Source organism: Protobothrops mucrosquamatus, unplaced genomic scaffold (genome assembly GCF_001527695.2).
Source record: "Protobothrops mucrosquamatus isolate PMUCROS unplaced genomic scaffold, P.Mucros_1.0 scaffold3305, whole genome shotgun sequence".
In the NCBI taxonomy this organism is placed as follows: Eukaryota; Metazoa; Chordata; class Lepidosauria; order Squamata; family Viperidae; genus Protobothrops; species Protobothrops mucrosquamatus.
This window is the reverse complement of record NW_015389295.1, coordinates 44,096-70,235: the sequence shown is the minus strand read 5'-3', so window position 1 is coordinate 70,235 and position 26,140 is coordinate 44,096. Positions and strand designations below refer to the sequence as shown.

Genomic DNA, 26,140 nt, shown 5'->3' with positions numbered 1-26,140 from the left:
CAAACTCATTGAACTCATTGTGTTTGAATAGAAAATAAATGGGTGACTCACCATTTTTTTTGAAGATGCAATTAAAACACCATTTTGTTGGAGATTCATTAAAACATATCATAAAGTTATTATGCTCTGGGGAAAGGTAATTAAATGTATTAATCTAACTCTAAGGTATGATTTAATATTTTTGGACGTCCATATTCTTTTGAACCACATACCGATTTCGTGGAAATTGATGGCTGGACAACAGAAGGGATCCTCTGTGCCCCCCGCCTTGCAAAAGGGGAGTCCCTGAATGGGGGAAAGATAAATGTGTGGCTCCAGTTGCTCAGTGGGTGGAAGCCTGGATGCCAGTTGCTCACAGACGTAGGTTACACATGGAGGATCCCAAGGAAATACGCTCCTCTTTCCTCGAGACTGTTGCATGAAACTTCCTAGGTCCATGCATGTCTATGAGAAGTCTTCTGCTCCCTTTTCCTCTTGTTTTATTTTTTTCCTCTGTGTTCTGTTTTATTAAGTAAACAAAGCAAAAAATTAGAAAGCACGGGGTTCGTCTTTTTACAGACTGGTTTGACTCTTCATAGCTTAAAGTCAGGTGGGAGCGTTCTGCTCTCTGTTCCGGCATCACCCATCGCTCTCCCTGCAGGCCTCCCTCCCTCCCTGGGTGGCTAAGCCCTCTCCTGGGGGGGGAGGCTTAAGAATGGTGGGGGGAGCCTGAGAAATCCTTGGGACCCACTGCAGACCAGATAACAGGGAGCGGGAACAACATAAATGCATAAAATAAGGGGAAGTGATTTTGATTTATTTAACCAAGTTAAAATGGATACTTTTTAATATTTAAAATAAACATGCTTGGTTGAATGAAGAGGGTAAAATATGATTATTTGCAATATCTGGGGTTGGATAATGATGGCAAGAATAGATGGAGACATTTCCGCCCTCTGATGCTTCCTTGCCTTTCAGAGCCCCCTCCGCAGCTTCAAAAGCTCTTCTTAGAACAGGTAGAGGGGTGATATCCCCCCACCCCGGTAGGAATGTGAGAGCCCCCGTTTAGGCCCCAGAGCACGTGGAGACCCTCCAAGCATTTTCCAAATGCTTTGGCTGAGCCCTCTGCAGCTTCTGGACACGGTGGGCTTCCAGTCCGGGTGCAGGTGTGACCCAGACCTGGGAGGGGGCCGCCTTGGGGTGGGGGCTGCATCTGTAGGAGATTAGAGCAGGAGAAGGAGGACCTGTGAGGGCTAATGAAAGGTCTGTTTCCAAGAAGCCAAAAGCAGCCCTGGATGGACCAGGACACCGCAGGGAGCAGGCAATCTGGTTTTGTTTAAAGCCGGTTCTAAGCCGGGGCGGCTGGGAGACAATGCAAGCCATGGTCTGGCATGGTCTGCCCTCAGTTGCCCCTAAGAAGCAGCTAACTACCCATCTCTCCCGCCCCCTCACCCGCCTGTCCCCCGAGGGGCATCACTAAGCAGCACTGCACACACGGAGGCCTGGGCCCTAGAACCTTGTGGGTGTGTAATATGGGAAACTGTACCACAATTAAGTAGACATCCTCTTTCTGTTTTCTTTCGTAACAGAACTTCAAATGAAAGAGAGGAGGCGTCAGGGAAGGCGAGGCAGGAACAACTGGAACTTGAGCCAGTGTGGGAAGAAAGTGGGACCGCTGAAGAAACGAGTTCAAAGCCAGCCAAAATCTGAAGAGCGGAAATCCTTCCAAATCCTGGTGGGCTGGAGAACAGAACCAAAGGGGATGAAGGACCCCCCCCATTCCATCCCTCAAGAGCCTTCCGGAAGGAGCATTTCATCAATCAGAATAGAACTTGTAGGGACCTTGGAGGTCTTCTAGTCCAGCCCTCTGCTCAAGTAGGAGTTCTTACACCATTCCAGACAAATGGCCGTCCCGTCTCTTCTTAAAAACCTCCAGTGATGGAGCATCCAAAACTTCTGAAGGCAACTTCTGTTCCACTGGTTGATTGTTCTCCCTGTCAGGAAGTTTCCCCTTAATTCCAGGTTGCTTCTCTCCTTGATTAGTGTCCATCCGTTGCTTCTTGTCCTGCCTTCAGGGGCTTTGGAGAAGAGGTTGATCCCCCCCTCTTCTTTATGGCAGCCCCTCAAATACTGGAAGGCTGCTATCCTGTCCTCCCTCGTCCTTCTTTTCTCTAGACTGGCCATTCCCAATTCCTGCAGCCGTTCTTTGTACGTTTCAGTCTCCAGGCCTTTAATCATCTTAGTTGCTCTTCTCTGCACTTTCCTCCAAAGTCTCAGCATCTTTTTTGTAATGGGGTGACCAAAACTGGATGCGGCCTATTCCAGGTGTGGCCTTACTCAGGCTTTTTATAAAGCAGTCCTAAGACTTCAGGTGATTTTTATTTCACGCCTCCGTTTATGCAGCCCAGGATTGCGTTGGCCCTTTTGCCTCCGTGCGAAGCAGCCCTTGCAAAGATGGGCCTCGCCCGACGCCCCCCTTCCAGGTCTCTGCAGATCTTCAAGCGCCCTCCCGGCTGAGGAGTAGGCTGACTCGGCCGGGGAGTAACAACTCTCGCCACCCAGCAACAGCGTCTCTTTTTCCCCGGACAAAGCCTCCGTTTCCCCCTGCAGCAGATGCGCCCACCGGGCCTTCCTCGGTTTCCTGAGGATCGCCGCACCGAAGCGCCCGAAAACCCAGGTCCGTCTCCCCCCCCTTTCCCCCCCCTCCCAACCTTTCCCGCGCTTGCTTCCTAAGGCCTGCTGCTGAACTGTCCGTCCACCAGGGGGCGCCGGAGGCCCTTTTCCAAAGTGCAGCCGTTCATTTTCCTGATTCCAGGCAAAGAGCCCTGAGACCCATTTCTTCCTTTTTTTCTCTCTCTCTCTCTCTCTCTCCCGCCCCCCCCCCCCCGCTCTCGAAAGCTTCAGGCGCGGGACTCCCCACGCGGCCCAACGCGCTCCGGGCCCTTTTCAGGTCTCGGCAGGGCCCGCTGGGCCGGCTACCCAAAGCGCCGGGTTAGAGGGGGGGGGGTTGCAAGGGCAGTTCACCCCTCCAGAGCCCCGGTGCGCCTTCTGCGCGGGCAAACGAGGAGGGGGCGCATCACAAGACGCGGAAGGATGAAGAAGAAGCGGAAGAATGAAGTCTCCGGCTCCGGCGGGCCCCGAAGGAAGGAAGGAAGGACGGCCCCTCCCTCCCTGCCCGACGGGGGTCGGAGGCGGTCGGTGCAACCGGCCCCGAGCAATTGCAGAACAGCCGCCGCGGGGACCCCCGGAGGTTCTGCCCCGGACAGAGGGCGGCCTTGGGGCGGCGCTCCCTGCTTCCCGGCCGCCGCATCGCCCGCTGGCCCCGCGCTTGGAAGGCGTCCTGGCAGGGCAGGGCGGGGCTCCTTCCCGGGTCAGGCGGGGCCTCCGGCTTCCTTCCCAGCCCGGTCCCTCCTCCGGGCTCTTGAGCGGGCAGCCGCCGCCCGGGCTCAGGGGCTGCCGGCCCCGCGTCCTGGGGTGGCCGAAGGGCGGGCGCAGAGCGGGGCTCCGGAGAAGGTCAGGGCGCAGCCGGGCACCGGGCGACGTTGGGCCCCCGCGCAAGGACGGCTTTTGGGCGGAAGAGCCGCGCCCTCCGTCCCTCGGCTCCAAGGCCGCGGCTCCTGGGCTTTCTGGCCGGCCAGGAGAAGCGGGGCTCGCCGCTCTCCCGCCCAGCCCCCGGCTCCCCGTCCCCCGGCTCCTCCGCCCGGCGCAGCTCTTCCCGAGGGCAGCCAAGGCCGCCTTCCCGGCCCCAAAGCAGGCCGAAACGGGTCGACAAGAAGCCGCCTCTCTCTCTCTCTCTCTCTCTGCCGCCAGGAGGGCCCTGGGAGCCCCCGCCAGCCCCGGAGCCTGGCCACGCGCCACGGACTCTGGACGGAAGCCCCTGCTGCAATTCCTGGGTGGTGGCGAGTCACCAAACCCATGACGCTCTTCCTTGTGGCTCCATAGAGCACAGCCGCCCCCCCCCCTCTGCCCCGGAGAGGACCTTGCCTTGCCCCGCCCCAGCCCACCTGCAAGGGCCACAAAACTGCCGGGTTTTGCAGAACTGTCTGGGCTCTGCTCTCCTTCCCCTCCTCGCTCCTTCCTTCCTCTTTCTTTCTTCGGAAAGTTGCTTCGGTTCCGTTTCTTCTTCCAGCCCGCCCGCCTTCTCTCTTCGAAGGGAAGCCTCTCTCCTCCCAGATTGACTTACGCGCAGCCCCTGAACGCCGCCTCTGAAAAAGTGTCCAAGGCTGGAGCTTCAGGGGCGGCCAAGACAAGCAACGCAACCGCCGGAGCGCTTCAATCGCAGCTCCTCCTCTTCGGACACGCGTGGATTTTGCCCGGGTTCAGAGGCTCCATTCGTGACGGTCCCCCTGCAGAGGCCAGCGTGCTGCATGTCCAGTTTCTGGCCAGCCCGGAGCAGCGGGGGGGGGCACCTTTAAAGACCTGAGCTGCCCTTTAATGAACAGCTTCTCCCAGGTTTAATTCTCATTTTATTTGCTATTATTGAACCAGCAGTACATCTTATACTTTATATACATACAGATGAATATTACTTCTGTTTGTGACAATACATAATATATTATTTAGGTAATACTAGCCGTAAGAAAACACGCACACAGAGGGACAGCCTCCCCATTAGTCAACTTAGGAAGCCACGTAATTGTGTTGAGGTATGGCCGTGAGGCTGTGGAAATGGCGAGGGGCCTCTCCCTGCCAGGGAAGGAGAGGAGCCAGCTGGACCCAGAACCTCCAGGAAGGGCATTGCAGGGCGAGAGGGAGGGGTGGGACCGGCCAAGCCCAACCGGGCACCTTCCGGCTGTGCTGGGCTACGGCTCCCACTTTCCACAGGAAGTGGGTCCTTCCGGGAGCTGCAGCCCAGCAGAGAGAAAGAGAGAGAAAACTTCAGGAGTTAAGTGGGGAGGGGGCTCTTTACGGGTAGCCTCGCTAAGGAGGCACCCATTTTTATTTTCAGAAAGTGCATTTCATTCCTTGCGGTCTTTGTCGTGATACTAGCGGAGCAGGTCCCCTGCGAAGGAGATCCAGAGGTGGCCGGGAGTGGAGAGGAGACAGAACAGGGAGAGGCTACCTGGAGGTGCCTTGCTCACTTAAAACTACCCACAGGAGAAGCACCAAACCACGGGGGTCACCCAGGACATGCACAGGCGAGAGCCAAGGTTACAGCAGCGTAATTGTCATCGCCCAGGGGGGTCACGAGCCTGCCGGGAAAAACGGCTATCTAGAGCGCAACAAGAAAACGGCCTCCGGACGCGAGGGCCAAGCGAAGCAGGCGTTCCAGAGCCATTCTAGGTCGCCAACGGCAAGAGGAGGGAAGGGGAGGCCTGCGCAGATCCCGAAAAGACGCGGGGCGGGCAGGCGGAGGGAAGAGACGCTGCCAGAAACTCCTTCATGATTAGGTAATTTTTTTTGCCAGCAAAGGCTATCCAACTACAAAGCACACTGGCCAGAAAGCTGCCTCCAGGAAGCCCAACCCTCCCTGGCAGGGGCAGACTCACACGCCACCCTGCTCCTCCTCGGATTAAGGAGAGGGCCGCGCTCCGTCAGGCGGGGACAAGCCCCCTGCCACGTGCATGCCAGGCAGCCCGTCTCAAGGGCACAACAAACTGGGCTCAGAAGGGAGCCCTCTGGTGGGAGCAGGAGGGTCTCTTGGGTGTTACCACTGCACCCAGCTTTGGAAGGGATCTCCTTACCAGAACTGAGCGGGGAGAAGGGAGCCGGGGAAATTGCAGCCCCCCCCCCCCCAAATACAAAGCAGAAAAAGGATCCAGTGGGCCCCGACTACGATGTGAGGAGGAGGAGTGGGGGGACTGCCACAGAGGTATCCAACCGGTTCCTCCCCCTCCCCCCCCCAGCAGAGATCTACAGCAGCAGCTCTGGCCTTCCGCCCGCAGGTGAGCCTCAGGCACAGCGCTGGCATGGAGGCCGGCCGTGGCTGCTCGCTGAGGCCCACAGGGAGAAAGGAGACAAAGCCTGGGTGGAGATCCCAAACAAAGAGCCGCGTCTGGTCAGCCTCCGGGGCCTCAGGGGACTGACCAGAAGCAGGAACCGGGGTTTCAGCCATCCTTCCTCGCTCTCCCCGAGCTCCGGGTGGGGCAAATTCTGAAGCAGCCCCCGGGAGGCTTTTGCGATTCTGCTGGAGGAGGGCAAATGCAAAGGGCGTCAATGGAACGGGGACATCGAGAAAAACAGGGGAGGATTGTCTGGAAATTAGGATTCGACTGAAGAGCCAAAGAGGTCAGGAAACTCCCGTCCCAGGTGGGTCCGTCTGCCTCGGTCGGCCGTTGGTCCGTCTCCGTTTCCTCCGTTCTGCTGCTGCTGCTGCTGCTTCAGAACTGAACCCAGCTGGATGGCTGAGCGGGCTGGCTGGGAACTGCGCTGGGGGGGGGAATGGGGGAGGAAAAGGATCAGGAGAGAGAGGGAAGTGGCCGGGGCCCCCCAAGGACTGGCCCACCCCAGAGGAGCCCTTCCCATCTTTCCAGCAAGATCTTCAGGCAGAGGTCCCAGGGGTGAAACCGGCCGTTCCGGGGCTGTGGGGAGGGCTGAGCAGAGGCCGGACAGACAGAGAACGGAAGGACAGCCCCTCTGCCTGGACACAGGAGAGAGGTAACTCAAGAGGCAGGCAGACCGAGATGGAAGAGCCAGGACTCTGGTCACCCCCCCCCTTTTGACCTATTCACACATTACCTGTCCGTATGTTGCCCTAGTAGAATCTCTGAGGTCTAAGAACCGGCGCTTTACCTGGGCGCAGTGTTGAAGTCTCCCCACAGGTCTGCAGCAGGTGGGACGGCAGCAGGCGCCACTGCGGGAGCCTTGGAGGTGGGGGGTGCCAAATCATCCAGGTCTAGGAGGACATCTGTGAGGGGGGGAGGGGTCAAAGGAGGCGGTTTTGGGTTAGGAGGACCGAGGGCGGTTCTCCTCCGGCGCTCGCTCAGGACACCAGGCGGGAGCTGCGCCCGGCTTGGCTTTCTCGGCACCCGGAGTGCCAGGAGCGGGTCGACTGCGCCTGGCGGAGGCTCTGCTCCCGGCCCCCCTTTCCTTCTCGCCAGGAGAGGCAGGGATGGGCCCTCTGGGCTGCCCGGCCCCACCAAACCTTGCCGGGAGCCCGAGAACCTCCCAAATGTGCCAGCACAGTGCAGACAGGCAGTCCTCAGCTTACGACCACAACTGAGCCCAAAGTGAGACATTCGTTCAGTGAGTTTTGCCCCACTTTATGACCTTTCCTGCCACAGTTGTTAAGTGAATCCCTGCAGTGAAGTTAGTAACACGGTCATAAAGCGAGTGGGGCTTCCCCCACTGGCTTTGCTTGCCAGGAGGTCGCAAAACTGGATCATGTGACCCCAGGACACGGCGATTGTCATAAAACTGACCCAGTTGCCAAGCCTTTGGATTTTGATCACGTGACCACGGGGGAAGGCCGCAAGCCATTCTTTTCTGCGCCGTTGTAACTTTGAACGGTTACTAAGTGAACTGTCGTAAGTTGAGGACTATCTGTACTTTGCTTGGGTTGTTGCCTCCAGCACGAAAGGGAAGTCACGGGGGGGGGCAGGGGGAACTGCCCCCCTCCCTGGCCCACCTGAAGCCCCAGCCTTTCCTCGGTCCTGCTGCCCGGCAAGACGGGAGGAGGACGGGGGCTGCCTCCCTCCCTCTCCTCTGGCCGGCCTGGGATTCCTGCCCAGCGACCGTCAGGGTCCCTGCTGCCCCCCCTTCTCAGCCCCTGGCAAGCTGGGTCACCCCACGGACACCCCAGAACGACCGTTACCTGCGTGGCCAGCACCGCTGGACTTCAGCACGGGGGGCGGAGTTACGTGGTTGGAAATGGCCGTTGAAGAAAGAGGGGGGACGGGGGGAGGAGGGGCCACTTTGCCCCCCGGGGGTGGGGGGAGGAGGCTGAGTCCCGCTGAGCCAGCCGGCCGGGGCTTCGCTGACCCACTTTTCTTGGTGGGCATGTTCTGCAAAGAGAGAAGGACGGCATTAAGAGGGGGTCTCTCAGAATCACCCCCCCTTCCCCCCCTGAAAGATGTGCAGGGGAGCCTCACCCCGATGTTCAGTTTGATGGTCTGGCCTTCCTTGAAGCCCAGGTCGAGCTTGGGCCGGCTGTCCAGCTCCTGGGACTCCCTGGAGATGTCCGTCTCCTGTTTCACCCACCTGCGGGCGAGAGGCAGCGGAGAAGGCGGTGGGAGGTGGCGACAGGGAAGGGCGGCAACCAGGCAGGAGAGAGGCAAGAACTGGGACCGGAATGCCTGTCACTAAGCAACACGGTCATAAAGCGTGAGGGCGCCGCTTAGTGGCGGCAATCCCGGCTGCTGCTGTTCACTGAACCCCGGATTTGTTGTTGGGGAGGCAACTGCCTGCGGCTTCCCACAACTGAAGTCGGAAGGAAAGCCGGCAGGAAGTTGCAAGTCCCAGGCCCGGAGGGGGAGGGGGAGTGAGAGTGCGCAAGCGGTTGGCGCTGAGCAAGTGCAAGGGTGCTGGGGGGGGGAGTAAGCTTACCTGAGTGAATTGCGGGTTTTCCTGTCAGCTTCCCCACTGACTTTCTGGGGAAGCCTGCAGGAAATGTTGCCAATGGCAATCATGCGATCCTGGGGCCCTGAAGCTGGTCATAAGTCCAAGCTGGTTGCTAAGCACCCAGATCGTGATCGGGTGACCGTGAGGATGCTGCAACTCTGAGGATCTGTCCTAGCCACCATCAGTTCAGCACTGCCGTTAAGTCTGAATGGTTGAAGGTCAAGGTCTGCCTGTGCCGCCTATTCTCTGGCCGGTGAGCTTGCCCAAGGGAACGGCTCAAAAGCCTCCTCCCTCCCTCCCTGGGCTCTGGAGGGGAGACTCACCAGGAGACGCTGGAACACCTTTCAATGCAACCAGGCCCACCCTTTGGCCTTGGCCTTTAAGAAGGCCTGATGCCTTGAGACTGGAACAATGACACACACACACACACATGCACACAGTCTGAACTGAGCTGAACCGAACACCCATTTCAGACAAAGGCAGCTCCATTTCTGCAGAGCTGGGAAGGAAGGTTCCTCCCCCCCCACCACCCCCTCAGGCCGGCCCTGGGTGCAGCCCCTCCCCCCAGCAGACTCCTTTCGCCCAACCCCCTCCCCACCCATCAAGAGCCAGAGCAGCAAGGCAGACTCACTTGAAATGGTCCTGCAGGGCCACGTTGAAGTCAAAGGCGTCGCCTCGGTCGCCAAAGCCGATGCCGATGAAGGCGCTGCGTCCTGACCAAGAAAAGCCAGCAGTGGTTAGAGCAGCCGCCGGCCGGTGGAGACCCCCCCTTGAGAGCTCCTGGAAACGCTCTGCGGCTTTTCGCCAACGCAGGGCAGTGCCTGGTGGGGTGTGGGGCCTTCAGGGAAGAGTCTCTGGCTCCCCATCTGGCGGAGGGGCCGACTCCGCTGCCTTCGGCCTCCTGATCCTCCCAAAGGAAGGCCAGCCTCTGCCTCAGCCGCTGCCCCGAAGGAAAGCCCCTCCCTTAGGCCCCGGAGGCCTGGCGGTCACAGCCCAGCTGGCAACCCAGGAGTCGCGCCACACCTGTGCGACAGCCCCAAGCACGTCCTTCGCGCCACTCCTGCTCCTTTTCATTGCCTCCAGCCCGTCTGGCGCCCGGCCCAGCAGGAGACCCAACTGGGGATCTCCTCTCGCTCCCCAAACTCAGCGTGTCTCTCTCTCTCTCACGTTTGGCCCCGAATTCTCCTCGCCAGGCATTTGGGCTCTTGCTCAGGGCCAGGCGCGCTCCGAAACACTCCGCTTAACCTGCCCCCGAGGGGCGTTTATTGGCTCTCTGAGGATGGCTGAAGACAGTCTCCTGGGGCCAGACCCAAGGGAGAGGGGTGCTGTCTCTGACAATTTGCCACGGCCAACTTGCCACGGGACAACTCGTTGCTGGACAAAAGTTACATTAATACCAAAGAAATGGTGGAACAGAATCATGAAAGAAAGGATGCAAAAGAATGAAATGTGACTGACAAAAATTAAAGTATTTTTTTTTATTTATTTTAAATAATTACACAGAATGGTTAAATTGTTCCGCAGAGAGTTAGAGTGGACCGTGGCGAGTGGGCAGTGGCGAGTTTCCTGTGAGGGCAGCTGCAGGTGGGCTCTGTGGGACCCCCCATCACGCACGTCAGCCAAGAGGAAGCCGCCCCCTTTTTCTTACCGTTTCCGTCCTGAATCCGGATGACAAAATACCGGCTCGAATCATTTACCGTCTCCACTGCGATGCCAGGGTACAGGTCAATCGGGGCCTGGGCGAAAAGCTCCCCTAGGCGGAAACAAGAAGGAGAAGAGAGCCACGTTCGAGGCCCAGCAAGGAAAATGGAAACCGGACTCTTTTCAGAACGCCTTTGGGGGGCTCTGGCCAAACGGCTGGCACAGAGAGCTGCCCGCTCAGAAAATGGCCACTGGAGGGAAGGCAGCCGACTAGCCTCCGTCCAGCTGGCCAAGAGATGGGTGGGTCCAAGCCATCCTGCCCTCTCAAGAGGCCATCCTGCTGCAACCCTGGTTGACCCCTGGAACCAGGCCCCTCACCAGGGCAACGCTTTGCAACAGGACTGGATCGATAAATAGGAAAACAGCAACCGCCCTTTGACTGATATGCCTCTTCACAGTGCTTTAAAACAGCCCCTCTCTAAGCGGTTCACAAATGCCAGCCTATTTGCCCCCAACAATCTGGGTCCTCATTTGACCGACCTCGGAAGGACGGAAGTCTGAGTCACCTTTGAGTCAGTCAAAGGCACTGGACAGAGTTTGCCTGCAATAGTGCATTCTAACCACTGCGGCAAAATATCAAATCAATTTATATAATTTATAAAATAATCAAATAAAAAAAATCAAATTAACCAAATAAAAAATTGATAAATAAGATGCCTTTTTTCAAAGCTGCAATTAGAGAACCTTTGTGTTTCCTGGAAGGATGTTTGAGCATCTGCTGTGATTTGAAAGTCAATCAGTCTGTTTTGAATGAGGAGGGGCAGGTAAATGGGTAAGAATGAGATGGGAAGTTGGGGGGGGGGGGAAGAGCCCAGTTTGGAACACAAAGAAAGAATCAGCCTGGACTCTGGCATAAAAACTAAAAAAGACTAAAACAAAACAAACCTTCTTCAAGCTGGGGCCTACTGCAAAAATCAGCCATGCCACAAGTGAGGTTAGGAATCCAAGTCAATTTGCACAAATCCTGATTTGGAGGCATCCAAGAACCAGGCCAGAAAGCATTCCGTATTGCCAAAAACGCATGGAAGATAAGGCTCACCATAAAACTAGCGGTTATTCCACACCACCCAACCCCTCATTCCTCAGAGATGATTACGGACCGGTTTGAATCGCTTTACCACCTTTAAAGCGCTCCATGGCATCGGACCTGGCTACCTCCGAGACCGCCTTCTGCCACAGATTCCCTCCCATAGACCGGTACGCTCCCACAGAGCGGGCCTCCTCAGGGTGCCGTCGGCCAAGCAATGTAGGCTGGCGACCCCCAGGGGGAGGGCCTACTCTGTGGGTGCCCCCACCCTCTGGAATGAACTACCNCCGCCCGGGGGCCCAGCGGGGACGCGGCCGACCTTCGCTCGGGGCGGGAAGGCCGCGGGGGACGCGGCGCCGCAAGGCTCGGCCTCCTACCGGTAGCCGCGGTTGGAGGCCCGCGGCGGGATGCGGTAGACGCTGACCTCGGGCTTCACGCAGAGCACCGACTCGTACTCCGCCTCGGCCGCCGCCGCCGCCGCCGCCGCCATCGCCCCCGCCAGCTGACCGCGAGCCGGAAGGGAAACGACCCGCAGCCGCCGTTCGCCCGCCGCTTCCGCCCAGCGTCCTAGCGCGCAGGCGCCGCTCCGCTCCGCTCCTGCCTCCCGGCCTCTATGGCTGACCGCGGGGGCGGCGCCGGGCCGTAGAGCCGCGCGGGGCAGAGGGGCCGGGCTGGGAGGGCGGAGCCCGCGGTCGGCCACGCCCCTGCGCCGGGGGGGGGCGTTCCCGGGGGCTCCGCACGTGCGTGGGCAGGACGGGAGGGAGGGGGCTGCGGGGCTGCTCCCGGGGGGGCTGGAGGGGGAGACCGGAGCGGGAGGGGTCCCCGCAGTTCCTCCCCACCGACGGCAGCCCAAGATTGCGCCCCCTCCCCTCCGGGGGCAGCGGGGCGCTCTCTGTGCCCGGCCGAGGCGGGCTCCAGCCCCTCCCCGCAAGTGGCCGGGAATTGCCCCGGCTCAGCCTCGCCCGGGGAAAGGGGAACTGGCCGAGCGGCCGCCCCCTCCCCGAAACGCTGATGGGGCGCTTTTCCTCGCTCTCCTCCGTCTGGCCTGCGCGGAGGAGGAGGAGGAGCAGCAGCGAGGGAGCCCGGCGGGAGCCTCGTCCAGGTAGGGGCGGGGGGGGGAGCGAGGGGCTGCTTGGGGGGCAGGAGGGGGGCGGGGGCCGCGACCCTCCCCCGGCGGCGGGCCAGAGCCCCGGGCTTTCCCTGGACCGGCTGCATCCCCCCCTCCCTCCCCGCTCAACTCTGCCTTGGCTTTCAAGCGGCGACTCGCTTTGTGTGTGGGGGGGGGCGTTGTCCTGCAGCCTGAGGAGAGCCAGAATGAAGCGCCCCCTGCCCGCCCCCCCCCCAGTCGACCCCCTGGCGCTGCCTTCCACCTTCTCTCAATCCCGGGCAGGCCGGCAGAGGAGGGCTCTGTGGAGCCTTGGAGGGAGGAGGAGCAGCCGCTTGGGCAGAAAGACGGCTTTAACGGAAATAACAGAGCAGAAGGGACCTTAGAGGTCTTCTAGTCCAACCCCCTGCTCAGGCAGGAGACCCTATACCTAAACTCCGCTGAAGATGTTACCTAGCCTGGTAACGAAAAGTTCAGAAACTGACTGAGAAGGAACCTCCGCCCTCACCCATTCCAGATAAAGTGGCTGTCCAGTCTTAAAAAAACGTCCAGTGTTGGAGCCTTCACAACTTCTGGAGGCAACTTCCGTTCCACTGATGGATCCTTCCAGGCCCTCTGCTTAAAATGGTTTTAACTGTCACCCTTCCAGCCCTAAGATGCCGCTCTAATGCATGGCCAAGAGAGGCTTTTGTCTTCAGGTTCTGCTTCAGATGGTCAGCCAGGACACGGTGGGCTTCCTCTCCCCCCCCACGGCTGCCACCCTCCCATTTTCTCAAGGGGGCAGGTAGCTGTTTCAGGCACGCTTGTCAGAGCAGTGTAACCAAATGATCCCTGGATTTTCATATGGCCAGATCCTGTAAAAGTGTGCAGAGATTTTCCATGGTCTAATCTTTGGGCTGCAAAGGTTCAGGAGCCATCGGGAGCCGAGAGCCTGGTGGGGGGACAAATTTCTGGGGCGTTTTTTACAGGTGGAAACATTAGGAATCTTCCGCAGTTCCAGACTCTCCCAACGGGCTCTCCTCTGCCATCTTGAAATAGTTCTCAAAGCCATAGGTTTTTACAGTTAAAAGCAAATGAATTTTCTAGTTTTAACCAGGACTGACACATCCTTTCTGGATTAATTAAAACAATCTCCCTTACAGGTTTATAAAACCTGTCTTAACACTTCTGCTACGTACAAATGGAGCCACCCAGCTAATGACATGGATCTTGTGGTTGGAAAGCAAAGCAAAAAACCCCTGACTGGCCAGCACTTTTCGGCTGATAAAAGAACAGCGACAGCCTTGTGGGAACCTGCCCCACAACCGTCTTCCCCACAACGTTGGCTGAGGAGATCAGCTGTAGCTCTGGATATAGGGCCCTTTGGGGAAGGCGGCGTCTGCAAAACCCCACATCCGCCTGCCACCCGAGGTAACGATTCAAAACCTTTTTTTCAGGCTTCCTTTTGTGAAGGAAAATGGCTCCATTGCCAGAGAACGGCAGCTGGGACGAAAACGGCGAGCCTCTCCCGTTGCCTTCCACCTCGGTCGCCTCTCTGGCCATTTTCTCCATCACTTTCCTCTTGGGCTTTCCTGGAAACGGCCTGGTCATCTGGGCCATAGTCCTGAAGATGAAGCGAACGGTGAACACGGTTTGGTTCCTCCACCTGGCGATCGCCGACCTGGTCTGCTGCCTCTCCCTGCCGTTCTCCATCGCCCAGCTGGCCCTCCACGAGCGCTGGCCTTTTGGCTGGCTCCTCTGCAAGGTTCTCCCCTCCGCGGTCATCTTCAACATGTTTGCCAGCATCTTCCTCCTCACCGCCATCAGCATTGACCGGTGCCTCCTGGTGATGAAACCCGTCTGGTGTCAGAATCACCGGACAGTCAGGCTGGCGTCCGTGGTCTGCGGTGTCATCTGGATCCTCGCCTTCCTTTTGTGCTGCCCTTCCTTCTTCTACCGGGAGGCCCTGGAGGATGAATTTGGCAATATCAAGTGCCTCAACAACTGGGAAATGGGGAGACATGACGATTACGAGTGGCTGAAAATGGGGAGACATGACGATTACGAGTGGCTGAATGATCTGGGGGCCCTAGAGGAGACGACCCCCATTCAAGACCCTGCTCTTTTGGTCACCGGGAGCACCTACGGCCGTGCCTTCCCAGGTGGGAATCTGGATCCACACCCTTCCTACCCCACTGTGAACACCACGGTGCCCTTGTCTGCATCACACCGTGATAGAGTCAAGACAGAGGCAGATTTATTGATGAGGGAGGTTACTGCTGCTCCTTCCAGGCCAAAGGGGTTTCCCAGGGTCCATCCGAGTTTAGCTACAGCCAGCATCTCCCCATTCCCTGAAACCCAACCGCCTGGCGTCTTCGTGTCCACCACCATCACCAGAGCCACGTTTGGCTTCCTCCTGCCTTTTGCGATCATGGCCACCTGCTACGCTCTGATTGCCTGGAAGATGCTCAGGAAGCCCTTCGTGGGACCTCGCAGGAAGGCCCTGCAGGTGATCCTGCTCGTGGTGGCCTCTTTCTTCCTCTGCTGGGCTCCCTACCACGTCACCGGGCTGCTCTTCCTCCTGGCTGCCCCCCAAACGCCACTTCACCAGGCCCTGCTGTGGTGGGACAGTGTGTCCGTCGCACTCGCTTACGCCAACAGCTGCATCAATCCTCTTCTCTACGTCTTCGTGGGGCAGAACTTCAGGAAGAAGGTCTGCCAGACAGTGCAGAAGATGTTTGAGGGGGCCTTTGTGGAGCCCTCCTCGCCAGCCTTTTCCCAGGAGAAAAGCAAGACAACCACAGTGGACAACGAGGTGGATGTTTCGGTCCTCTAATGCGCCTCTTCCGGGCAGCCAAAGGTTCAGGGAAGTCTCTAGTCAAGTGGGGGGGGGGAGGATGCTGGCTTAGGCTATAATCGGCACTCCTTCTACCGACCTTTTGCATTCATTTTATCTGGGCTATTTTGAATGGCTTGTATCTGTAGCACGTCAGCAATGAGTATTTTTCAAATATTTTTTTAAGATGTTTAAAAAGAAGATGCGTTTCTTCAGTTGCCACTCCTTGGACAAGAGTCCCGCCAGCCGCCTTAGAATCCAGCTCTTATGTTTCAGCCAAGAAGACGGGCAGCCGGTCGCCAGTGTGCTTCGTTCAGCTGGGTCAGCAACCCAGGGTGGGGAGGGGTCTGGAGCCTGGGCTCCTGCGGGATGCCCCCCTCCTCCCCCCAGGGCTTGGTTCCCAAGCGGAGCCCCTTCAGAGGCCGAGGATTAAGGATGAGGATTGGGGGGGGAGGGGAGAGGGGATACTTTTCATACATTCATTAGGGATGGTTTCTCTTATTGGGCTGCATGAAAAATAAACCTGGAACTCTCCACGGCCTCCGTCCGTTTCCTTGCAACGTTCAATCTGGGCTGAAGCACAGCTCCTCTTCCGGCTGTGTGTGTGTGTGTGTGAGAGAGAGAGAGAGAGGACTTTCCGCAATGATCCTCTGGGCGGGACAGCTAGCAAAGGCTGCCTGCCTTCCTTCCTGGAGGCCCCCCCTGCCCCCCAGAGCTTTCTGAGCTGGCATCCATGGGCCGGGTGAGCCTGTCAGCACAGCAAGGAAAAGGGGAGTGGGCCGGGGGGGGGAGGAGCGGGGGGAAGGCCCAGGCCACTCGGAGTGTGGGGGGAGGCTACTGGCCAACGGGTGGGGGCTAGCGATGGAGACCTTCTGGCCCAGTGTGTGTGTGTGTGTTTGTGAGTTGCAGCACTCCCTGTCATAAGGGCAGGCCCTTGCCCATTGCCCAACTTTTGATCACATGTCCGTGGAGGGTTGGGGGCTGCAGTGGTTGGAACTTTGGGCAGGCATCGTCTGTGCCCCTTCGGTCAGCCCTCCTCTAATTTCAAAAGGTCACTGAATGAACGGCCGTGATCCGAGGAGCCCCCCTGTGCAGGTGCAGCTGCCTGGGAGAGCAGCAGGGACGGAGCCAGGGAAGCCACAGGGAAAAGCAGGAAGTGCCTCCGACTATCCAGGGGGGGGGTGGGGGGGGGGAAGTGAGGTGGAGGCTTTGTCAGAAAAGAAGCCCGCCAAAGGCAGCTCGGCCCTTCGCAGCCCCCCCCCACCAGCCAGCCAGGCCGAAAGCCTCCCTTTGAGCAGAGAGGCTGGCCCAGAGCGGGCCCCGGGTTCAAGGGGAAGGCTTTTGTGTTCAACAAGGACTAAGAGGGCCTTAAAGACGTCAGTCCTGCAGGCTGCCACAAATTAAAACAGGGGCACCAAAACGGTTAAACCATAAACATTCACTTTTTTAATTAAGAAAGCATGCACAAAAATAATTTTTGTGAGGCCACCCCCTCCCCTCTCCTTGGCATCAAGCAATGTGGACCCCACAGAGCAATGGGCAAGCGGGGGGGGGTCCCCCTCCGTGGCGGGGCACTGCCTTGGATCCAATCCTCCCCCCAGGATGACCCCGTTTCTTTACTCAGAAGGAAAGGGAGAACAAGACAGATTTGGACACTGACTGGCATATATTTACATATGCAAAAAGGAGCAGCTGTGTGGACGAAGAGCCTGATGGATGATCTCTTGCCTCCCCAGTGACCCTTTTGGGGGGGGGGCTCCTCAGAAGCCGCCCTGCCCGAAACCTGGAGGAGAAGTCATCCCTGCATCCTGCCCTGGGCAGCATTCTCATGAGGAGAGGCTTCCTGCACCTCCGGCTCAGGGTCTCCCGAGACCACCGGATGATGCGCCCCCTGTCCAAACTCCCCGCCCTCCCACCCTCCCTCGCAGCAACGAGCAGGATGCTGCAGGAACCGGCCCCTCCCCCCACGAGATGGTTCCGCTTCCAAGTCGGCTCTCCCCCCACCCCACCCCTACGAAGCAGGCTTGCAGCTGGAAGGGCATGCAGGGGAAGGAGAGGTCCAGCCAAGAGAGACACACTGGGGGGGGGGGGAGGAGGGGAGACCAAGCAATGCATTGGGGTGCCAGGGCCAGTCCAAAACGGAACCCCAGGCGGGCACCTTTTGTGGCGCCCGTGCTCGGAAGGGCCCGCCTAGGCAATCCACCAACCCTCTGCCATTCCCGGTTCTCCCTGGAGCGGAAGGGGGCGTCCAGCTTCCCTTTCCCAATCGTGCACTTTCGCGTCTCCTTCAGAGACGGGCACTTCGCTGCAGCAGGAGAGAGAGGTTCAAGTCTGCACCCTCCAAGTTCTGCCCGGCACGGCCTTCCTCTTTTTGCCTCCCTCTGTCCACCACACAGGAAGCATCACTTGCTTAGCTATACAAGGCGGAGGGGTTAAAAAAAAAAACCCTCTTCCATTTTTGCATCACAAGTCACAACACATTCCAGCAAAATGAGGGGAGGGGGGGGGAAGTAAAATCCAGAAGTTAAAAAAAGGGAAAAAAAAACCCTTGAAGGGGAGAAGAGTACAATTCTTCTTGATTTGTCTGTCTCATCTGCGTATCCAAAACGGGAGCCCTGTCGCCTTCGAGGAGGGACGGAGGAGAGAAGGGGGGTGGGGGTGCGAGCTCTGAGGGGTCTGGTCCAGTGGTCCTTGCTGTCCAGTCCACCTGATGCAGAGCAGACCCCTCCGGCGCCTCTGATCTGCCAAAAGGGACGGCCACCCCCACCCTTCTCTCTCAGCAGCAGCCGCAACACCCCCTGCCGCCTTCGCCTGCGAGTGGAACCGGCGTCGTCCTTGCTTCCTGTTCCAGCCTCTCTCGGTCTCTCCAAGCCCCGTCCTCCCATCTCGCCACTGGCCCTGGCCTCCCTTCGCTCGCGGGTGCCAGAAAGCGGGCAGCTTTCTCCTTCAGACCAGTCCGACTCCCCCCCCCAACACACACACACACACATACGTTACAACATTTAGGAAGAACATAATTTTCTTACAGACTCTCAAGACCCACGGGCGCGCTCACTTCAGCAGCCATCAAGAGAGTCCCTGGCCACCTCGAGGGGAAAGGGGGATTGTTCAATGCAAGGGTGACAAAGATGAAGATGATGATGATGATGATGGCGGTGATGATGATGATGACGCCCTCCGTTCTTTGGAAGTCTCTTCCGGCACCAGGGCCGTCTTCTGACTTGCATCCAGACAAGGTGCTCAATAAACGTGTAAAATCCGAAGCTGGCAGATAGAGCAAAAAGGGTAGCTGGGTACAGCGATGATGATGATGATGGTAATAATAATAATAATAATATAATAATAATAAGGAAGAAGAAGAAAAGAAGGTAAAAACAAGGAGCGCAAGGAAGATTATCTTCGGCAGCATCTTGTGGCAGCTTCTCCGGCTGAAGTAGAGAATATATATCTATATACAGGCAAGGAAGGAGGCCCAGCGCTGGCCCGGGACGGCCGGCGTGCGCGGCTTCCTTCTCCCGCAGGGAGCCCTCCGGGAGGGACGGGCTGCCGAGTCTCTCGCTTGCTAGGTGATCAAATCCCAGTTGAAATCGTCGGGGATCTCCTCGGGGGCGCCGGGAGGGGGCCGCGAAACCAAATGATGACCTGAGTCAATTGCACAACGGGAAAGACAGAAAAGCAGGACGAAGTGGTTTAGTCAGTTGAATTCTTCTGAATTCCCCCTCCCCTTTCGATATGGCATTGGATGGAGCCCTAATTGAAGCAACCCATTCAATCTAAAGGATTAAAAAGGCCGAAAACGTTCGTGAGGCAGGCCGATGTCCAGAGGGCCTGCCAGGGAAACGGTGAGGAGCGTCTGCCAAGCAGCTCAAGCCGAAGCCGGCTGCCTCCCGGGCATCTCCTTACCTGGACGATTGTACCCTGGCGAATCCTGGGTGGGAATAGGGTACATCGGAGAGGGGCCCCCCGAGTACAGGTGGGGAGGCGCTGGCTGGCCATACGAGTTCACTGGGGAGAAGAGAGGCAGACAGGGAGGGTCAGCTCTGAAAATCCGTACCGTCTCTCCGAGACCCCCCTGGGCTTCGCAGCGGGGTGTGTGTGTGCGGTGTTTTATGGTGTCTGCTTGCTTCCCCCCCCCCCATGATGAATATCCGGTTTCTAACTGGAAAGGGTTAGGGTCCCCCAGTCGCTCGGAGCTCTTCCCCCTCTGCCCCCTCCCACCCTCCAGGACTGGGACAGAAGTTGGGGGCCTCATTTGGGCAGCTGGGGGCAGAGATGTCTAATGGGGCCTCCCCACCATCCACGGGGCTGGCCCCAACCTCAGAGACAGGGGTCACTTTTAAGAGAGGGAGGGGGAGAGGGGAGAGCCACGAGGCAAAGAGGGGGCTTGTGGCTGCTGCAGAAGGGCGGCCCTGCTCCCCAGACGGACACGATGGATGGAGGGTGGCTGAGAGGTCAAGGAAAGGTTCTTCCCGCTTCTTCCCCCCCCCAGGACACGGCCCTGCTTGCTGCTCTCGCCCCTCCCTCCCCCTCAGCGCCCTGCCCGGTACCTTGGCTCATGGGCTGCTCCTGCTTGTTGCTGTTCATGGCACAGGACTCGGAGATGCGGGGGGGCTGCGGAGGGGGCCCCCCCAGGTGAGGGAGCTGCCCGGTCTGGGTGAGGAAGTGATTCAGGGAGTCACAGAGGTTGGCAATGTGGTGCTGGTCTAAGGACCAGTTCTTCCGCTCGGCCTGGCGGAGGCTCTCCATTAACTCTGCAAGGGGAGGGGGGGGATCCGGCCATCACTGCTCCGCCCACACCAAGGGCCCCCACCCCCTTGCGGAGGAGGACGGGACCCCTTCTCCTCCTCCCTCCCTCCCTCCCTCCCCCACCCCCCCGGGGGGAGGGAGATGCACTCACCGGAGAACTGGGAGTGTTCGATGCTGGACCAGTTGAGTCGGTTGACTGCCTTGAAGCTTTCCTTCAGAGAGTCCATGTTGGAGCACCAGTCGGAGGGAAAAGCTGGTGGGGGGGGGAGAGACAAGGCCGGCAGAGAAGTGAGCTGCCCCTTCGCCCCCTCCCCCGAGGCCTCCCCTCTCGTGCCCCAGGCTCATGGGATGCGCCCCAAGGCACCCCGGGGCGGATCGCAGCCTCACCCAGGGCAGCCGCTCCGTCCACGGGCACCGGAGGGAGCCTGGCGTGGCCCCTCCCCCCTCAGGGAGAAATTTCGCTCTCTGTCCCGTTAAAATCCACCATCGGGCTAAACGTCTCCCCGGGCGGGAACTCACCGAAGCCGGCGTTGTTGAGGGAGGCCTGTGACTGCGGTGGGTGGGCGTGGGGATGATGGTGCTGGTGGTACCCTCCGTGCTGCATGGCGGAGGGGTGCAGAGACATCACGGGAGGGGGGCCGTAGCCGTCCCCCGCCTGCTGCTTGCCCTGGGACTGGCAGCTCTCCGAGGTCGGAGTGTGGAGGGGGGGCACGGCTCCGATGGAGGGGGGCCCCTGTGGCTGCTGGTACATGTAGTAGCTGTGGTTGGAGGGCTGCATCTCCCCCAGGAGGGAGGAGAAATCTGAAGGGAAGATCAGGAGGGAAACTTTCAGGGGGCACACGGGGGGGCCCGGGGGGGGGCAAATGGCCTTCCTGCTCTCCCTCGCTGGTCTTTCCCCGCAGAGTCCCAGGGCCGCTTCACGCCAGCCGCCCATCCCCACGAGAGGGTCCCCAGGCATCCAGCGGCCCCCAGGTGGCTCCGAGGAGCCGATGCCGGGTGCCGCTGGCCCGCCTCTTCTGCCCCCTTCCCAGACACACACACACACACACCCCGGCCCTGCCACCGCCGCTCACCGTGCTGGGAGGAGGAGGACTTCTCGAGCATGGATTTGTAGAGATTCCGGAAGGACCAGCTCAGGTCCTGGAAGTTGATTTCGGAGTAGGAGAACTTCAAGTCGCTGCTGGTGCTGTAGTGCGGAGGGGGCACCTCGGTCCCGTCACGGCCTTGTCCGCCCGCCACCGTGGTGGCCACCTCCACCGGCCCAGCACTCTGCTGCAGAGGACAAGCAGGTGGGGTGTGTGTGAAACAAGAGCGCCGGGGGGCACCTGTTCTGGGCCGCTGGATGGGGCCAAGGCTCACCGCCCCCCCGCCCCCACCCAGCCAGATGTCTTTTGCGCCCCCCCGCCACGCACCTGGCCGTAATTGCCCAGAGGGGGTGTGCTTTGCATCGAGAGCTGCTGGTTGGACTCGGGGGAGAGCGACGCCTCTGGGCCCAGAGAGATGGACCCCCGGGGGCTCTTGCTGGCCTCCTGATCCGGGGAATCCTGGGACAGCTGGAAAACCCAAGCAGGCACTTCAGCCCTGAGCAGGCGGAGAGGCAGCCGCCCCATCTGTGCCAGGGCCGGGTGCCGGAAGGACTGGCACAGTCTCCCGAGGAAGGGGCCTCCGGCAGGAGCCCTCCCTGCTCCTTCCCTGGGGGCCAAGGTCCCCTGTGCTCCCGGGGGGGGCTCTCTTACAGCCGCAGCCCTGAGGGAGCCTCCAGAGGCCGCTGGCCCAACATTTAATAATAATAATAATAATTTTAAGAAAACCGCCATCAAGGGATCAATTGAACAGGACGGCCAAGCAGTTGCTCAGTCAAAGGAGTCTCTTGTGTTTCTTTCAGCAGGAAGCTGGTTTTGGGGAAGCGCCACTGAGCTGTGGATGTACGTGGAAGGGGGGGGGGGGCTCCTCGACTATTTTAAAAGCGCTTTTTTCGGTGCCCCCTGGGGAAAAGGGACCTGCTCCCTCCCCCCTCCGTGGTCTGCTGGGGAGGCAAGCTCACATCGTCATCCGGCGGATGGCGCCTCTTCCGGGAAATATCGGGGCAGGTGTCAATCGTCCAGTAGGAGCCCTGAAAAGACAGGGGGGGGAGATGAAGCCTCCTTCCCCTCTCCGACAACAACCAGGCCCCCTGCGGCGTTTTCAGCCCCATCATTCCCAGCGAGTTTCAGTCTTCCTCTTGGGAGGAACAGGCTGGACTGGGAGGGCCGCTGCCATGGGGGAAAGAGCGTGACCCCCACGGAAAGGTAAGGGGGCCTGCCGGGCGCAGCTCCCGTCCACCGTCCTCCTGCCTCTGCCTCCCCCCTCCAAAGTCCCCCCCGCCCCCTCCCCCCTCTGCCCAAAGCTCGGTCTCTTCGGGACAGAGGAGCTTCTCTTCTCCTGCCCGTCGACCCCCTTTCGCCTCACGGGGGTCCAAAGAAGGTGAAGTGCTTGAAGAACCCCTTCGTGGAGGAAAGCCGGCTCACCTTTCCAGGGTCGTCCCGGGGCCGAGGCACTTTCCGGAAGCATTTGTTCAGCGAAAGGTTGTGCCGGATGGAGTTCTAGGAGGAGAACCAGAGGAACCGCTGCAGCAGTCAAGCAGCTGCTCAGCCCCGCCTTCCCACCCGTCCCTCCACACGCCTTGGCCACCGCTGGGGGAAAAGGGGTCAGCCCGGCAGCTTCCCCACCTCCTGTGCCTCAGCCCACCCCACCACACACACATCCCCGGCAATCCAAGTCCCCCCCAGCCCCGAGAGCCCCTCGGCCTCTCCATGAGGGCTCCTGGCCACCGAGGACTCTGCAACCCTCCCCAGCTCCTGCACAGGGAAGGCAGGTGCAGCCTGAGGCTCTGGAAACCTTTGGGGGGTCCCGGGGGTCCCCTCCTTCTCTGCACCACCAAGCAGCCGAGAAATTGTGGGCCAAATTTTGTTGGGAGCAGCGGCTGGCCTGGGTGAGACCTGGATGGGAGACCCTGATAAAAACATTGTTTCCAAAAGGACTCAGGGAAGTACAGTTGTGTTATTTATCTGTCTTATTCTGTACTGTAATCGTCTCAAATCAGCACAGAAACGCACGAACGAATGTCGCTTGTTGACAGATTCCCGCCCTGCTGGCTTCTTCAGCCCAGGCCAGGCAGTGCAGGAAGAGGGACCGAGAAGACCCCCAGTGGCCTCCAGGCAGCTCCCCTCTGAGAAGAAGCAGGACTTTCCCCACCATCTCCTGCCTGCCCAGTCAAGTTCCAGACCCCTTTTTTTAATGGGAGTTCCAGCTCTGACCCTCAGATTCTCCTATCTCCAGTCCCCGATCAACCCGTCCTCTGAAAATATTTCCGGATCCAGACTTGCTTAATCCTCAGCGTATGGCTGCTGCCTGCCAGAAAACCAGGCTCCAGTAGGTACTATTGCCCAGACAAGGTAGGTCAGCAGTGAATAAAGCTTTACTCGAGCAACAGCAAAGAAACACGATAAAGAAACACGAGGACACACAGAGACAAAGGAATTCCACAACTTCCTCTAGAAGTCAGGCTAGGAAACTTTGCTGGCCTTTTGCGGGACTAAAACAGCATGTGTGGCATTTTCCCCACATAAACAAGTACCCCCCCGCCTCTGGGGTGGGGGGAAACTCTGCCTCTGCTATGACCCATTTCATATTTTGGGTTCGGCCTCTGTGGCAAACCTACCCCAAAGCCTGGGCTCCCCCAGGACAGAAAACTTCGGCTCTCTGAGCAAAGACGTCAGCCTCCGGAGTCAGCCCTGAGCCTCTGGGGGCTTCCGAAGGGCGGCTGCGTCCCGCCTCTTTTACCCCGGGGTCCCCAACGGGAGAGGTAAGAGGACGTCGTACCTCCCATCGCCCCTCCGTTGTTTCAGCTGGTTTTAACACCGTGTGCTATTTTTCTTATAAGTTTGCTTGATCTTTTTTTTGCCCTGCAACCCAGAGTCCGTCACATTGCAGCCCCACAAATGTTCTAAATCAATAACTACGGGTATAAAAAAAAGGGCTTCCCATCCGCCTCATGCGCACAGCCTTCTGCCTTTGGCTCAATCGAGCCCTCCCTGCACTGGGGGCGGGCCACAGCAATGGGGACTAGCTTCTTAAAAGCAACGAGGGAGCCCCAGGCCCAGGGGTGCTCACCTTCCAGCCGATGCCCGCGTTCTTGTAGTAGGGGAAGTTGTCGCAGATCCAGCGGTAGATTTCGCTGAGGGTCATCTTCTTGGCGGGCGAGGAGTTGATGGCGTAGGTGATCAGGGTGGCGTAGCTGTAGCGGGGCTTCCCGTCCTGGTGGACGGCGGCCTCATCCTTGCTCAAGGTGGCGTTGGGGTCCGTCGGAGAGCCCGGCGGACACTTCCGGCCAGCTCCCGGGGCGCCTGACTGGGAAGCCCCCCCCAATTTCTCAATGGTGGCCCGAAGAGTGAGCTGTGGTAGCCAGTCGATGGAGGTGAGGCTGCTTTCCAGGTCGGAAGCCATGACCCCGGAGGGCGAGACCTGTGGCCGAGGCAGAAGCACAGACAGGAGAGGTGAGCGGGACGGGGCTCCCGCAGAGGCCCAAGGCCCAACTAGGTAACATCATCAGGGCTAGTGGTGGTGATGATGATGATCATCACGGATGATGTTGTTAGCTAGTTTGGGTAATGAAATGTCTGCAAGAAAACAAGCCAGCTCAGACAGCACCAAGGACCCCTCAATATAACTTATTTAGATCATGTATGAAATCTTTATTGGAATAATATATTGTAACAATACTGAGACCTACAAGAGCTAGATCATAAAATCTGTAGAGTTTTGGAACATTTGTAAAGGGACGGACCCAACTCTGTGGATCAGTGCAGGCCTCCCGGCTCTCGCAGCCCAAATAAAGGGGTCTCGCCTCCACTCTTGCACTTCCAGAGGGGACCCTCCACCGCCTCCCTGGACCTTTGGCTCCACCCTCCGATCGTCCTTACAGCTCTAACTTTCTACTGGATCCTGTCGTCTTGTAATGAGACTCCACTGTTATTATTCCATCTCTTGTACTCTGGACCAAGAAGCCACCTTCCTCCGAGTGACCTCTTTTGGGCCCCTGAGGGGCACCACCATGGCTGCTTCAGCCTCCTCTTCCCTTCTCCGTGTCTCTTCTCAGGGCTTCAATCTGTCTTTAAGTGGGATGACCACACAGGAGGCATCCGGCCAAAGCAGAGCGAGGTAGCAGACTCTCCCCGTGCCCTGGGCAAAGGAGAGCCATGGACCCAAGAGAGACAGCCTTTTTGTGGGAACAGGGCAGCCCCTGTGGAACCTGCCCAGGGAGCTACAAACAACCAGGGCCTTCTCCAGGCTCAGAGGGGGCCCCTTTCCCCCCCCCCCCCCAGGCATATTTTAACAAGCATTTGACAGGTTCTTCTGTGTTGCTTCTGTTCTGGGGACCTTCATGTACTATGGCCAGAGCTGATATTTAATGTTATTGTGCCATTTTCTACTACTGTCTTTTAAATACTGTTTTATTTTGAAAGCCATTCTTTCATAGATTTATACATTACCCACTCTTGGGTAGTCTAGAAGTACAATTATTAGGAGCACTATGGAGCGGTGAATATAAGACTTAAGTGCTATGGCTCTTGTTGTGCCACAGTGGGCAAAACACTCAGGGGCTGTGAGCACAACTGCAGCACTGAGAGCACGGACTCGTTCATTCACTCGCTCACTGGAGTTTCTGCATCCCCATAATCGTTCGGCGGAGAACAATCTAAGCATAAAAAGAGAACAAACCAGACCGTAGCAGGAGCACCCAGACGGAAGGCCTTGGGAATGGCCGCTGCCGGACCTCCCGTGGCTTGGGAGACACTTCGCACAATGCCACGCTCCCCTTGGGCGATGAAGCCGGCCAGCCCGCTTGCAAAGGGTGGGCAGGTGCCCAGCGGATCAAACCCACAGCTAAGGAGCTTCTTTTGGGGCAGGCGTGCCGCGTCTCTCGGCGGCTGCCCCTTCAAGAAGAAGCCCTCTCGCTTCCTGGGATGGCCCAACAGCTCCTTTCCCTGGGATTAGGGGGCGGCTGCCCACCCCTCCCAGGAGTTAAGGGGGCGTGGGCAGCACACCCACACCTGCCCCTAAGCATCAGGCTGCACCGTCAGCACCCCCTTAACTCAAAACAGGCCTTTTCCAGGTGTGGCAGAAGGACCAGAAAGCAGCTTCCCTCGCAGGGGGGCTGAGAGGTGCAGCCGAGGTGCCCCCCCCCCCCGGCCACCTGGAAACCCTTTTGCAGCTTTGGATCCGAACC

General features: G+C 58.8%; 3 protein-coding genes across 3 annotated transcripts; 1 reads left to right on the top strand and 2 right to left on the bottom strand.

The window, feature by feature from the left end:
* Positions 1-6,299: 6,299 nt before the first annotated feature.
* Positions 6,300-11,696, bottom strand: NECAP1 (NECAP endocytosis associated 1). Its single transcript, XM_015826795.1, has 8 exons — positions 11,584-11,696; positions 11,065-11,084; positions 10,127-10,231; positions 9,110-9,191; positions 8,010-8,118; positions 7,733-7,922; positions 6,712-6,826; positions 6,300-6,348 (listed from the first exon to the last, which is right to left on the bottom strand). Exons 1-8 carry the CDS (start codon positions 11,694-11,696, stop codon positions 6,300-6,302), a joined length of 783 nt encoding a protein of 260 aa, XP_015682281.1.
* A 2,071-nt stretch (positions 11,697-13,767) lies between these two features.
* C3AR1 (complement C3a receptor 1) lies at positions 13,768-15,126 on the top strand. The gene has a single exon (XM_015826794.1). It carries the CDS (start codon positions 13,768-13,770, stop codon positions 15,124-15,126), a length of 1,359 nt encoding a protein of 452 aa, XP_015682280.1.
* Positions 15,127-18,688: 3,562 nt separating this feature from the next.
* FOXJ2 (forkhead box J2) lies at positions 18,689-24,357 on the bottom strand. The gene is made up of 10 exons (XM_015826799.1): positions 24,025-24,357; positions 22,380-22,454; positions 21,917-21,985; positions 21,285-21,425; positions 20,946-21,141; positions 20,392-20,673; positions 20,024-20,125; positions 19,674-19,877; positions 19,030-19,131; positions 18,689-18,768 (listed from the first exon to the last, which is right to left on the bottom strand). The coding sequence occupies exons 1-10, from the start codon at positions 24,355-24,357 to the stop codon at positions 18,689-18,691; spliced, it is 1,584 nt and encodes a 527-aa protein (XP_015682285.1).
* Positions 24,358-26,140: the final 1,783 nt, after the last annotated feature.

Excerpts from the sequence above, each read along its gene's own strand:
- NECAP1 (XM_015826795.1), bottom strand. The coding sequence starts at position 11,696 with ATGGCGGCGGCGGCGGCGGCGGCGGCCGAGGCGGAGTACGAGTCGGTG. Across the intron at positions 11,085-11,583 it reads GCCTCCAACCGCGGCTACCG|TAGGCCCCAGCTTGAAGAAG; the intron begins GTAGGAGGCCGA and ends TGATTTTTGCAG. Across the intron at positions 9,192-10,126 it reads CCGGATTCAGGACGGAAACG|GACGCAGCGCCTTCATCGGC; the intron begins GTAAGAAAAAGG and ends TTTCTTGGTCAG.
- C3AR1 (XM_015826794.1), top strand. The coding sequence starts at position 13,768 with ATGGCTCCATTGCCAGAGAACGGCAGCTGGGACGAAAACGGCGAGCCT.
- FOXJ2 (XM_015826799.1), bottom strand. The coding sequence starts at position 24,357 with ATGGCTTCCGACCTGGAAAGCAGCCTCACCTCCATCGACTGGCTACCA. Across the intron at positions 21,986-22,379 it reads CCCGGGACGACCCTGGAAAG|GGCTCCTACTGGACGATTGA; the intron begins GTGAGCCGGCTT and ends CTGTCTTTTCAG. Across the intron at positions 19,878-20,023 it reads CGAACACTCCCAGTTCTCCG|AGTTAATGGAGAGCCTCCGC; the intron begins GTGAGTGCATCT and ends CTCCCCTTGCAG.